At 36.1% G+C, this 14,466-nt stretch overlaps 1 protein-coding gene across 1 annotated transcript in view; it reads left to right on the forward strand.

Annotated features, from left to right (window-relative positions):
• GABRA3 (gamma-aminobutyric acid type A receptor subunit alpha3) overlaps positions 1-14,466 on the forward strand; it is a 291,144-nt gene that overhangs the window by 164,454 nt on the left and 112,224 nt on the right. Inside the window, exon 4 of the mRNA XM_028091990.2 lies at positions 13,649-13,869. Within this exon, the coding sequence (XP_027947791.1) occupies positions 13,649-13,869 (221 nt within the window). The remainder of the gene's footprint in view (positions 1-13,648; positions 13,870-14,466) is intronic.

Consider the following 14,466-nt stretch of genomic DNA (forward strand, 5'->3'; position numbering starts at 1 on the left):
AGGCAAGTAGTAATACATAAGAGAAATAATCATATAGCCTAATGAAAAAAAAAGAAAATAGAAACTTGGGAAATATGAATTCATAAAAGATATTATAATCATGATTCTTTATAACATATGGCATACATTTTGGTCTGACTACTGCTTGTGAAAATAATGCAAAGTTACCAGAGTATCCAAAGACCATAAAGGAAAAAAAAATGGTATTGATTAAAAAGAAAGTAGCACAGGGACCTCTTTCCTGGCGGCAGTGAGCTTGAAATTGTTGTACCTGTTTCCTGCCTACACTAGAAAAAGTGGCTATGTTCATTTCAAGTCCTCACTTACTGGTAGTCTGAGGCACAGAATGAAGGGGAGCCTTTGTCTGTTTTGAAAGCCTCCTGGGCTGTCAGTTTCCTCTTATTCTGTAGGATACCATATTCCCAGATGCAATAAAGGAAGGAGTCCGTGTCTATGGGGTTTTGCTTAGGAGTCCATGACCAGGAATCTCCTGGGTTACTTTTATGTGAAATAGACAGGCAGGACACACAAACCATGCTAATAAGACTATTTCAAAGACTAAATGCAACTGAAAGGGGCAGGTGGATTATAATTCTTCAAAATTCAGAGTGATGGTAAGAAGGCAAAGAGCAAAGGGAGGACTGTGTGGTCAAAATAAGGGGGGAGTGGTCTGCCTATAAGGCAATGACAATACCTATGGATCATAGCTTGTGTATTATATTACAATTTATTTTTTTCAACCATGTATTAGAAGCTATTCTTTTTGATGCATTTAACTCTAATTCATTTATTTTAACACTATAGACTATTTCAGTTTATGCATATTTTTTATTTATACATTTGTTCAATTCTCTTGCCAATGTGCCTTTAGGCTCTAATTTTTTTGCTATTAAAAACACTGATAACAATAAACACTCTTGTACACATCTTGAGAATGTGTTTGAGGTTCTGTAGGATGTGTACCTACAGATAAAAATTTTTATTTGTAATGGTTGTACATTTTTAACTTTTTTCAGATAAGACCAAATTACTCTCTTGATGGGTTGTAACAATTTATAATCCCACTGACAGTGTATGAAAGGTCCATTTCTCTGCACTTTTGCTAACTTTCTATTATTACACTATTTTTTGCCATTCTGATGACTATGAAATGGTGTCTAATTGATGTCAGTAGCATTTTCTTGATTACCTTTGAGGTTAAATTTTATGTGTTTAGTGGCCAATATGGCCACGATAAAACAAGGTGGCTTTGCCACAACATGCACTACTGCCACCACAGTAAAAGTAGAAACTCCATGCAGATCCTATTTCCTCATGTTGACACTTCAGAACTGGTTTCCTATGGGATGTGTGTGTGCGTGTGTGTGTGTGTGTGCATGTTTGTGTGATTGGTGTTTCTTAGGTCTCTAGTCTGATTCTAGCTCCAAAAAACTGGTAATTTAAGTTTTGACTCTTAATTTACAAAGGCAGAACTCATAACATGGGAATTTCTATGAGATTTTCTAGAAAGGCCAAACAAATGACAGTGAACAGTAATATAGATAGATCTACTCTATATTTTATTACTAGTTTTCTAAGGTGTGTATGTATGTGTTATAAATGTATTTGAAATTTTGCAACTTCTCTTTTGTCCCCTATTAAGACAGTTGCATGATTTTTCTCCTTTTAATCTATTAATGCAGTTAATTACATTAATAGGTTTCTCTAGTGTTAGGTCATCTTTTACATTTCTTGAAAGAATCAGACTTGATAATGATTTTTTTAATATATTTTTTTAAGATTTTATTTATTTATTCATGAGAGACGGAGGGAGAGAGAGAGAGAAGCAGAGGGAGAAGCAGCCTCCCAAGGAGCAGGGAGCCCGATGCGGGACTCGATCCCAGGACCCCGGGATCATGACCTGAGCCGAAGGCAGACGCTTAACTATCCGAGCCACCCAGGCGCCCCAGACTTGATAATGATTTTTAAATACATGTATTGGTTTGTTTATTATTTTATTCATGATTCTTTGTATCTATGTTCATAGGAGTTCCCAGTTTAAGCCACTTCTCATTACCTCAACTGCTAGTGCTCTGGTTCAGGTCACCATTGCCTCTAGCATATCCAATTGTAAAAAGCCCCTAACTGATTTCCCTGTTTCTACTCTTGTCACCCTATAATCTATTCTCTACAGGATGGTAGTGATTATACATAAAATACACACACACACACACACACACACACACACACACACACACAATAGTTTAATAGACCTCATGTACCAATCACCCAGTTCAAAAATTAACATTTTTTGGCAAATCTTATTTAATCTGTATTCCTACCCCTATCCCCAATTATTCTCCCCATTTTGTCTCTTTTTCTTTATTAAACTTATCAGAAGTTTTCTATATTGTTAGTGTTGTCAAAGTAACTTGTTTTGGGTTCTGTTCATCATATGTGTTATTTATTTTTTGTTTTCTGTTTCACTGATTTTTGCATTTGTCTGGATCATTTTTTTTTTCTTTCATCCCTCCTTCCCACTCTCCCTCCCATCCATCCATACTTAATTCCTTTTGTTTTATTAGATGCTCATCAGATCCCCACCATCTGTGGCCCAGATGGAGGAGCACAAAATGTGGGGACTGACACACACATCGTGAGCAGTAGGAGGGGGTGGAAGCAGCAGGGTGGCTCCAGGATGCCCATGGATGGTTAGAGGTGGAAGGAGAGTGGGAATCAGAGGCAGAGACCAGAAATGCTCCTGCTATTTCTTCCCCACAAGCATGAATTATCTTTTTCTTTATTTGGGGTACTGTGTGGTTCTTCTGGTTTCTTGGTTAGATTAGTTTAAGCTTTTACTTTTTAAGGCTATCTTTAAGGCTTCTTTACAGCTATCAATTTCCTTCCAAGTACCACGTGAGTGTCCTACTACAAGATTTCATATTCTATAAACATTTTCACTGTTGTTCAGTCCTAAGTATTTTCTAATATCCTTTATGGTTTTTCTTTGCTTCTTGAAATTTTTATAGTGGGGTTTTCAATTTTTACATGTAAAACTTTGTTATTAATTTCTAATTTAATGCCTCATATTGAAAAAGATGGCTTGAAGGATATGAAATATTTTTGTGTCTTGAGATTTGCTTTATGACTTAACAATGATCATTTATTTTTGGCAAAAAATGTGTTTTACTAAGTGTTAGATGGAAAAGTCTATATATATACAGATACATATGTACCTATCTATATATAGATTTATCTATCTATATATATCCCTTAGCTCCTCTTGTCAATTGGGTTGTTCACATATTTTAATCATGCAAATTGTTCTAATTGTTTTTTCATTTATTGAGAATCAAAGGGCTTGTCACATTCTCCTGTTAATTCAAATTTCTCTTATGTATCTTGAGTTCATGTTATCTTATACATAAAAATTTAGAATTGATACTTTTCCACTGAATATGCTTTATTTTTTAATGTAATGATGTTTTATCCCAAAGAAAAATGTTTACCTTAAAGTCCACTCTGTCTGTACTTTATAGTTTTACCACATTATTACTATATATACATTTCTATTATTTTACTTTCAACCTGTGTTTTTATGTTTCTTTAGGTGTGACTCTTGTATATACATAGCATGTGGCCACACTGTTTATCTTTAGAATATATTTTGTTTCTACTATCTCACATATTCTTTTTCCCATGTTTTTCCATGCTTTATTCTTACTTGTCTTCTATAGATTGAAGCATTTTCTATATTCCCAATTGTTTTTCTTTATTTTATAAGTTTTATATTTATATCTAGTACATTCTTTATTGGTTACTTTAAACATTAACATACATACTTGACCTAAAGTTTAATATCTCCCCTCTCCTCACAAGTAATACAATAATGCATTAACCAACATATCCCTACTCCCTCCTTCCATTAGGTTTACTCTAGTTATTTATTCCACCTAGTTTTTATAGTCATTATTATTTGTAGAGAGCCATTATTTGTTTAGTTTAACCATATGTTGGTTAATAGTTGTGCTCACTATTCCTTCTTCAATCTTCCTGCTGTTTTAATTTTCAACTACACAAATAACTTATTTTAATAGTTCTTTTCATGAAGATTTATTCAATCATTTCTTTATCAAAAATATTTATATTTTATATTTTCTGAAGCTCTTTGGTGGAGGGGTGCAAGACGGTGGAGTAGGAGGACCCTAAACTCACCCTTTCCCATGTTTACAACTAGATAACACATCTAAGTCAATAAACCAGAGAGTGATCCAAAGACTGGCAGAACAAACTCCACAACTAAATGTAGAGAAGAAGGGCATCAGAGAGGTTAGGAAGGGCAGAACCAGTAGTGAGGAGCTGTCCACAGAAGAGATGGAACTGTGGTCATGGAGTGGAGAAAGCACAAGGGAGCCCACACAGGGAAAATTAATCCCTGTAATGTCTGGCCTTGAAAACCAAAGGGACTGAATTCCATGAGTTTGTATAACTGGCAGGACTTGGAGCCTAGAGCTTTAAAAGTCAGCTGACTCAGCCCTAGGTAAACTGGGAGGGTGAGTGATAGCCAGGTCCCTGCCCTTAAAGGGACAACAGACTGAGGAAAAGAAACATAGAAGTGACAGCTTACACAACTGGAGGGAGATCTGTTTATACTATTGTGGAAAGTATTGGGGGACTTCTCTGGGAACAAAGGAGCTGTCAGTTGCCATTTTCCTCCCCTATCCTCCCAGATAAACTCAGAGCCACCTATGAGATGTGGCACTACACAGACACTTGCTACCTAACCTGTTAGCAGTGTGTCCCACCCACGAGTTTTCCTGAGGAATGGTCCACTCCAAGCCTGCTGGCCTCTGCCCTGGACTTAGTATAAATTTTGTTAACACTGCACATGCCCTATCCTGCTTCTGTCTCCCTGTGCTGCACCTGTGTAACCACCATGCTTAGGGATCCTGCCTACAACTAATGGCTCAGTGCAAATTTTGTTAATGTCATGTGTGTGCCTTGACCAGCAGCTGCATACACAGACACTTTGTACCCCAACTACCTCCACTGCTGCACATCACACCCCTGGTTACTGCTGTGATTTGAGGGATCAGTCTAGGACTAGCAGCTCAGTGCAAATTTTACTAACACCAACACTCCACCCCTGAGCCCTCCTATGGTCATGCTCTGCCTCAGAGCTAGTCTGTCTGGGTCTCACACCACAGAGTGCAAGCACAGCCCACAACAGGCAGAGTCAGTGAAGAAGTCTGAGTGGGGAAAGGGGAAGCTATACAGATACAATAACAGGATGCAAGCGACACACATAGGAGGCTGCCCTGAAGTGCCAGGTTCTGATGAACAGGGGACAGTACACTGCAGGGCACTACAGAAACTCTTCTTCATAAAGCCACTACTTTCAAGAGCAAAGGATGTAGTTGACTTTCCTAACACACAGAAAGAGACACAGAGAGGTAGACAAAATGAAGAGACAGAGGAATTTGTCTCAAATGAAAGAACACAGCAAAATCACAGTAGGATATCTAAGTGAAACTGAAATAAGTAATATGCTTTATAGAGAATTTAAAGCAATGATCATAAAGATACTCATTTGACTTGAGAAAAGAGGAGAGGACATCAGTGACACCCTTAACGAAGAGATAAAAATATAACATATCAGAGATGAATAACTTTATAAATGCAATTAAAAATACAATAGATGGAACACAGAGTAGGCTACAGAAAGCATAGGATCATATAAGTGACCTGGAAGATGGAACAATGGAAAGCAATCAAGCTGAACAGATGAGAGACAGATACTGCATAATGAGAATAGATTTAGGTAACTCAGAGACTCCATCAACCATAATCACATTCATATTATAGGGATCCCAGAAGAAAAAGAGAGAGGAAGGGGGCAAAAAATGTATTTGAAGAAATAATAGCTGAAAACTTCCTGAATCTGGAGAGGGAAACAGATGTCCAGTTCAGGAGGCACAGTGATCCCCCAACAAATTCAACCCAAGGAGGTCCACACAAAGACACATAGTAATAAACTGGCAAAAAAAAAAAAAAAAAAAGATAAAGAATTTTAAGGGTTACAAGAGAAAAGAAGACAGTTACATACAAAGGAAACCCAATAAGGAAATAAGCTGAGTTTTCAGCAGAAACTTTGCATGCTAAAAGGGAGTGGCATGATATATTCAAAGGGCTGAAAGGGAAAAATCTGCAGCCAAGAATACTCTATCCAGCAAAGCTATCATTCAGAATGGAAGGAGAGATAAAGAGTTTCTCAGACAAACAAAAAACTAAAGGAGTTCATGACAAGTAAGCCACACCTACAAGAAATACTAAAGGGGACCCTTTGATAGGAAAAGAAAGACCATAAGTAGGAGTAAGAAAAGTAGGAAACAGAAAAGCAGTAAAAATAACTATATCTGTAAAAATCAGTCAAGGGACTTTTGACACACTTACATCAATAGATCATCTAAACAGAAAATCCACAAGGAAACAGTGGCCTTGAATGACACACCAGACTAGATGGATTTAACAGATATATTAAGAACATTCTATCCTAAAACAGCAGAATACATATTCTTTTTAAGTGCATGTGGAACATTCTCCAGAATAGATCACATATTAGGCCATACAACAAGTCACAACAATTTCAAAAAGATCAAAGTAATAACATGCATGGTTTCTGACCACAATGCTATGAAACTGGAAACCAACCACAAGAAAAAATCTGGAAAACACAAATTCATGGAGGTTAAATAACATGCTACTAAACAATGAGTGTGCCAAACAAGAAATCAAAAAAGAAATTAAAGGGACGCCTGGGTGGCTCAGTCGTTAAGCATCTGCCTTCGGCTCAGGTCATGATCCCAGAGTCCTGGGATTGAGCCCCACATCAGGCTCCCTGCTCCGTGGGAAGCCTGCTTCTCCCTCTCCCACTCCCACTGCTGTGTTCCCTCTCTCACTGTCTCTCTCTCTCTCTGTCAAATAAATAAATCTTTAGGAAAAAGAAATTAAAAAGTACATGGAAACAAATGAAAATGAAAACACAATGGTCCAAAACCTTTGAGATATAGCAAAAGTGGTCCTAAGAAAGAAGTTTATAGCAATATAGGCCTACCTCAAGAAGCAAGAAATATCTCAAATAAGCAACCTAACATTACACACCAAGGAGCTAAGTACAGAACAACAAACACAACCAAAAGCCAGCAGGAGGAGTGAAATAATAAATATTAGAGCAGGAATAAATGATATAGAATTGAAGGAAAAGAACCAGGAACTGGTTCTTTGAAAAGATCAATAAAATTGATAAACCTCTAGCCAGATTCATCAAAGAGAGAGAGAGAGAACTCAAAATCAGAAATGAAGGAGGAGAAATAATCAACACCCCAGAAATACAAACAATTTTAAGATAATATTGTGAAAAACTATATGCCAACAAATTAGACTACCTAGAAGAAATGGATAAATTCCTAGAAATATATAATCTACCAAAACTAAACCAGGAAGAAATAGAAAATTTGGACAGACTGATTATCAACAAGGAAATTGAACCAGTAGTCACAAAACCCAGCAAACAAAAGTCCAGGACTAGATGGCCTCACAGGGGAATTCTACCAAACATTTAAATAAGAGTTAATACCTATTCTTCTCAAACACTTCCAAAACATAGAAGGAAAGCCTCCAAATTCATTCTGTGAGGCCAGTTTATCACCCTGATACCAAAACCAGATAAAGACAGACACCAAAAAAAAAAAAAGAACTATAGGCCAATATCTCTCATGAACATGGATGCAAAATTCCTAAGTAAAATATTAGCCAGATTCCAAAAATATATTTGTAAAAAATCATCACAATCAAGTGGGATTTATTCCCAGCATGCATGGTGGTTCAGTATTCACAAATCAATTAATGTGATACATCACATCAGTAAAAGAAAAGATAAAAACCACATGATGATTTCAACAGACATAGAAAAAGCATTTCACAAAGTACAACATTCATTCAGGTTAAAAGCTCTCAACAAAGTAGGTTTGGAGGGAACATACCTCAGCATGATAAAAGCCACATATGGAAAAACCCACAGCCAACATCATCCTCAATGGGGAAATACTTAGAGCATTTCCACTAAGGTCAGGAATAAGACAAGGATGTCCACTCTCACCACTTTTATTCAACATAGTGAATAAAAGGGAGTCCTAGCCACAGCAGTTAGACAACAAAAAGAAATAGAAGGCATCCAAATCAGTAAAGAAGAAGTAAAACTTTCACTATTTGCAGATGACATGATACTATATGTAGAAAACTCTAAAGATTCCACCAAAAACCTACTAGAACTGACTAATGATTTCAGTAAAGCCACAGGATACAAAATCCATTGTGCAAAAATCTGTTATATTTTTATACATTAATAATTAAACAGCAGAAAGCAACATTAAGAAAACAATCCCATTTACAATTGCACCAAAAATAATAAGACACCTAGGAATAAACCTAACCAAAGGGTGAAAAGCATATGCTCTGAAAACTATAAAACACTGATACAAGAAATTGAAGACAATACAAAGAAATGGAAAGACATTCCATGCTCACAGATTGGAAGAACAAATATTGTTAAAATAGCTATACTACCCAAAACAATCTACACGTTTAATGCAATCCCTATCAAACTACTCAAAATAGCAACAACATTTTTCACAGAACCAGAAAAAACAATCCTAACATTTATATGGAACCACAGAGACACAAATTTCCAAAACAATTTTGAAAAAGAGAAGCAAAATAGGAGGTATCACAATTACAGATTTCAAGTTACATTACAAAGCTGTAGTAATCAAAGCAGTATGGTAATGGCACATAAATAGACACATAGATCAATAGAAGAGAGTAGAAAACCCAGAAATAAACCCACAATTTTATGGTCAACTAATTAACAAAGGAGGTAAGAATATCCAATGGGAGAAAGACAGTCTCTTCAACAAACAGTGCTGGGAAAACTGGACAGCAACATGCAAAAGAATGAAACTGGACCACTTTCTTATACCACACACAAAAATAAACTCAAAATGGATTAAAGACCTGAATGTGAGACATGAAACCATAAAAATCCTAGAAGAGGGCTCAGGCAGTAATGTCTCTGATATCAGCCATAGCAACATTTTTCTAGATATATCTCCTGAGGCAAGGGAAACAAAAGCAAAAACAAACTATTAGGACTGCATCAGAATACAAAGTTTCTGCACAGCAAAGGAAACAACAAACAAAAGGAAAAGGCAACCTACTGAATGGGAGAAGGTATTTACAAATGACATATCCAATAAATTAGTATTCAAAATATATAAAGAACTGATACAACTGAGTGATGGGTATTAAGGAGGGCATGTGTTGTGATGAGCACTGGGTATTATACACAACTAATGAATCTGTGAACACTACATCAAAAACTAATGTACTATATGCTGGCTAACTGAACATGATAAAAAATAAAAAAAGGGGGGCACAAAAAAAGAACTGATACAACTCAACACCCCCAAAAACAAATAATCCAGTTAACACATGGACCAGACAACAGACATTTCTCCAAAGAAGACATCCAGATGGCCAACAGACGTATGAAAAGATTTTCCTAATCACTTAACATCAGGTAAATGCAAATCAAAACTACAATGATATATCACTTCACACCTCTCAGAATGGCTATAATCAAAAACATCAGAAACAACCAGTGTTGGCGAGGATGTGGAGAAAAAGGAACCCTCTTGCACTGTTGGTCAGAATGCAAATTGGTGAAGCCACTATGAAAAACAGTATGGAAGTTCCTCAAAAATTTAAAAATGAACAGTCTATAATCCAGTAATCACACTACCGGGTTTTTACCCCCCAAATGCAAAAATATTAATTTGAAATGATACATGCACCCCTATGTTTATGGCCAGCATTATTTACAGTAGCCAAATTATGGAAGCAACTTAAGTGTCCATTGATAGATGAATGGATAAGGAAGATGTGTTATATATACACAATGGAATATTATTCACCCAAAGAAAAGAATGAGCTCTTGCCTTTTACAATGACATGGATGGAGCTAGAGAGTATAATGCTAAGCAAAATAAGTCAGTCAGAGAAACACAAATACCATACAATCTCACGCATATGTGGAATTTAAGAAACAAAACAAAGGAGCAAAGGGGAAAAAAAAGAGTCAAACCAAGAAACAGGCTCCTAACTATAGAGAAGAAACTGATGGTTACCTGAGGGGTGGTAGGAGAGGAATGGGTGAAATAGGTGATGGGGATTGTGGGGATTGAGTGCACTTATCATGATAAGCACTGGATGATGTATGGAATTGTTGAATCACTATATTGTATACCTGAAACTAATATAATACAGTGTATTAACTATAGTGGCATTAAAATAAAATTTAGAGAATATTTATGGAGCAGCTACTGTATGCCAGGTGCTAGAGATATAGCAGCAAATAAAAAAAAGTCTCTGCTCTCAGGAAGCCCCCAGGCTAGTAGAATGAAAGAAATAGTAACCGAATAAAAATACATTTTGTCAGTGCAATCTAACAAAATAATACATGAAGAAAAATAATACAAGGGAAAGGGGAATTAACTGTTTATGATAGAATGTTCAAGGAATGTTTCTTTGATATGAATACTTCTGAATAAGATCTGAATGCTGTGACGGATGCAGCCATGAAACTGTCTTATTTTGTTAATCTAAAATTATCTATACTTGACTTTGCTCTTAAATGATAATCTAGTTGGCTATAGAATTCTTTTAGCTTCTGTTACTGTTTTCACAAAGTCCTCTATCAGTGAAATTGTTATTTCTTTGTAGATAATATGCCTTTTCTGTTTTGCTGTTTTGAAGATCTCCTCTTTGGTATTCTTCCAATCCACTATGTTGGCTTGGATCTATTTTATTATATTGAGATTGCAACTCATTATGGTTCTCAAAGCTAGGGATGCATGTATTTCAACAATTGTAAGAAACTGTCATCTATTAGTACATTAAATATTGTTTCTCCCCAATTGTCTGTATTCTCTAACTTTAGAATTTTATTAGATTATGCTGAACCTTTTCCTTTTATTCTCCTGGTACTATACCTCTCTTTCATATGTGTTCTTTTTCATCATTTATCTGTCTGAAATGTGCACTGAACAGTTTTTCTTCATATGCATTTCCAGTTTACTAATTTCTCTTCATTGATGTGTAATCTTGTCTGTAATATATCCATTGAATTTTTATTTTCAATGTTCTTAATACCTCCTTTGATGCCTTTATCATTTTAATTATAGTTCCTTTACAGTATCTATTTGATTCTTCTGTCATGTGAATTTCTTGGAGTGGTCTAATTCAGTTATATGTTGTATCAGCTGACTCTCACTTGTGACCATTTCCTTAGGTGTTCTGTTGTGGATTGTGAGGTTATTTTCAGCAAGCATTTACTTGTGGTCATGTCCTTCCAGAGTGTTTTTGTGTTTGCTTTTGCAAGTCAATATAGAGGTATCCCCACATTGAGGCAAATTCTTATGTTAATTTCTCAGCTTACAAACTCAAAACCAGGAAGATACTCTGTATTTAAACATCAATCCCATATAAGATTAGATTTAAGGTTGCTAAATCTCAGTAGAAATGCTTCCCTTAAACCCCTCTCCATTCAGAATCCATGCTTGGCTAGACAGGTTTCCTTTTTTGAATTTTCATGTTGTAGACTGGTTTTGTCTAGTTCATTTCATCCAATTCTCTTTTTGCTGAAGTTGGAGCCATTCAGGATCTTGGCTTTATGTGGGAGTCTAGTTCCATCTTTTTACTCAGCACAATTCTGGTTTATACCAGTTGTCCTCTTGTAATTTTTGTTTAAAAACTCTTCTGACTCTCGGGTGCCTGGATGGCTCAGTTGGTTAAGCGACTGCCTTCGGCTCAGGTCATGATCCTGGAGTCCCGGGATGGAGTCCCACATCGGACTCCCTGCTCAGCAGGGAGTCTGCTTCTCCCTCTGACCCTCTTCCCTCTTGTGCTCTCTATCTCTCATTCTCTCTCTCAAATAAATAAATAAAATTAAAAAAAAAAACTTCTGACTCTCAAATATGTCCCAGTTTAGATGATATTTATATAATATTCTAATCTTTAATCAGAACTGTACTTGGTATGCTAGAGAAAGAGAAAAGCCAGACTGGCTAATTTGTAGAGGGAAGAGTGGTTGAAGAAGAGCTCAGAGAAGAAGATAAGGGTCAATTTATGAAGTACTTTCTAGGTAAGAGAAGGATATTGAAACTTAGTTTACATATGATTAAAAGTCATTAAGGGATTTTTAAGCCAAAGGGTTTTAGTCTGCTTCTTTATTTTACCTGGATACTTAAAAGTGTCCCCCATGCCTTGTATAGTTTAGTGGTAAGAGATTTGGGTAAAGTTTGCATTCAGATTTGGGGACTCACCCTCTCAGTGATTCTCTTGCTTCTAGGGCTTTCTCCTGAATTTTCAGCTCTTTGAACAGCCTTGCGGTCTATCCTCTGAGATATTAAGCTAATGCATTTTCTGATTTCTGCCAAGCTTACAAACATCACTCAGCACAGTTTTATCATCTGTCGTTTGGTGGAAGACTTCCCTATGGTTTCTGCCCGCATTTTTTTTTTAAGAGTCCAAAAGTCTTGCTCATGTGTGTATAGTGTAATGGTCAGCTAAAATTTGGGGCAGAGTATATCTGCAGATTTGGGGGATCATCCCTTCTGTGACTGTCTTGTTTCCAGGAGTACCACCCCTAAATTTCCAGACTATTTTCCACCTTGAGCCAGTAAAGCTGTGGTATCTGCTACAGGAATTCTAGGTTTGGGGCAGCACCCATTGCTCCTGCCATCTCTCAAGGGTAGACTTTCTTGAAGTTTTTGTCTGCTTACAGTTGTACCACATTGCTTTCAAATAGGTTCTTCTCCCTCTCTCTATATATGTTTTAATTTTATAATTAATAGCTACAAGAAGGTATAACTGAACAATTTAGTCAGCTGTTACAAAACCTGAAACATTTATTGTTATTTTAATTTATGTTTAGATTAACAGCAATTTTGAAAAAATTTGCATGCTTATTAGCAATTTTTATCTATTTTATGAATTTTCTGTTATGCTATTTACCCATTTTTCTATTTGTCTGTTTTTATTTATAGGTAAGAGTTTCTTATTTATTGACAATAATAAAATATAAACTCATCAGATGTATTATTTTTGTGAGACTCAAATGAAATGTGTTTTAAAATTTAAGGTTTTGATTTTATGGTGACTGTTATTATGGCCTTTGATGTTCATGTGGGATCATTTAGTAGAGGAGACAAGGTAAGGAGTTTGTTCTTGTTAGAGATGCCACTACACAGAGAAGGGAGCTCTTGCCTTTTCATAAGGCAGTCTTGTGGTCAGCTTGTATGATGTGCTGGGCAGTGTTGGCAGTGTTGGCAATCCCAAACAAAATCTTGTCAGATATATTATCTTCATACTTATTGATCACCATGGCTTTATTTTTCAATCATAATCATTTGCCATACTCACCAGTACTATTAATATACTGCTGCTTCTGTGCATTGGAGGAAATATTGCAAAATGATTAATATTTGCTAAGGGCACTATGGGTTCATACCAGAACTATGTTCAAACATTGTTCCCTCTTTTTTGTCCCTAGGAGTACACCATTGATGTATTTTTTCGACAGACATGGCATGATGAAAGACTGAAATTTGATGGACCCATGAAGATCCTTCCACTGAACAATCTCCTGGCTAGTAAGATCTGGACCCCTGACACCTTCTTTCACAATGGCAAGAAATCAGTAGCCCATAACATGACCACACCTAACAAGCTGCTCAGACTGGTGGACAATGGAACCCTCCTCTACACAATGAGGTCAGAGTGTGGTACCTCCCATCTAAAGTATACTCAGGGTAGGGCTTGAAAACAGCATGTTTTTAGGCTATCTATTGAAAGTTCTGTTAAGTTTACAGATTAGAAATGCACATATAGGTATATACTTCTTAACATATTTGCAAGTACACACATCCACAGACATATATATTATAGATGTACAAATAAATAGTCAAACGTGAACATTCTCAGACACACAGATATATGTTCATGATGTATAAATGTATGCATACTCAGAGACACATGTGGACTAACACATAAGCATATACATATTCAAAGGCTCTTAAATTCAAAGGCTCACAGCTATATACACAAGCAGAGCACTGTGACAGTCAGAATAAGCTGTTTAACTGCAGCAACAAACTTCCCCTATGATGCAGAATTGTGAGAATCAAATGAGATAATGATGGATATTTTCTGAAGCATAAAATGTTATATATAATATATACAAAATTACAGCAACACATATTTTATGCCACATTGCCTGGGAATGCTGAGGATTTTGATGTAAGTGAGGTTTCTAAATAACCTAAGAATGTTTCTTTCATTTTTTAAAGACTTTGAGAGAGAGAGAATGCA

The sequence above is a fragment of the Eumetopias jubatus genome, unplaced genomic scaffold (genome assembly GCF_037043125.1).
Source record: "Eumetopias jubatus isolate StellerSeaLion01/CBP00866 unplaced genomic scaffold, mEumJub1_p1.0 scaffold_11, whole genome shotgun sequence".
In the NCBI taxonomy this organism is placed as follows: Eukaryota; Metazoa; Chordata; class Mammalia; order Carnivora; family Otariidae; genus Eumetopias; species Eumetopias jubatus.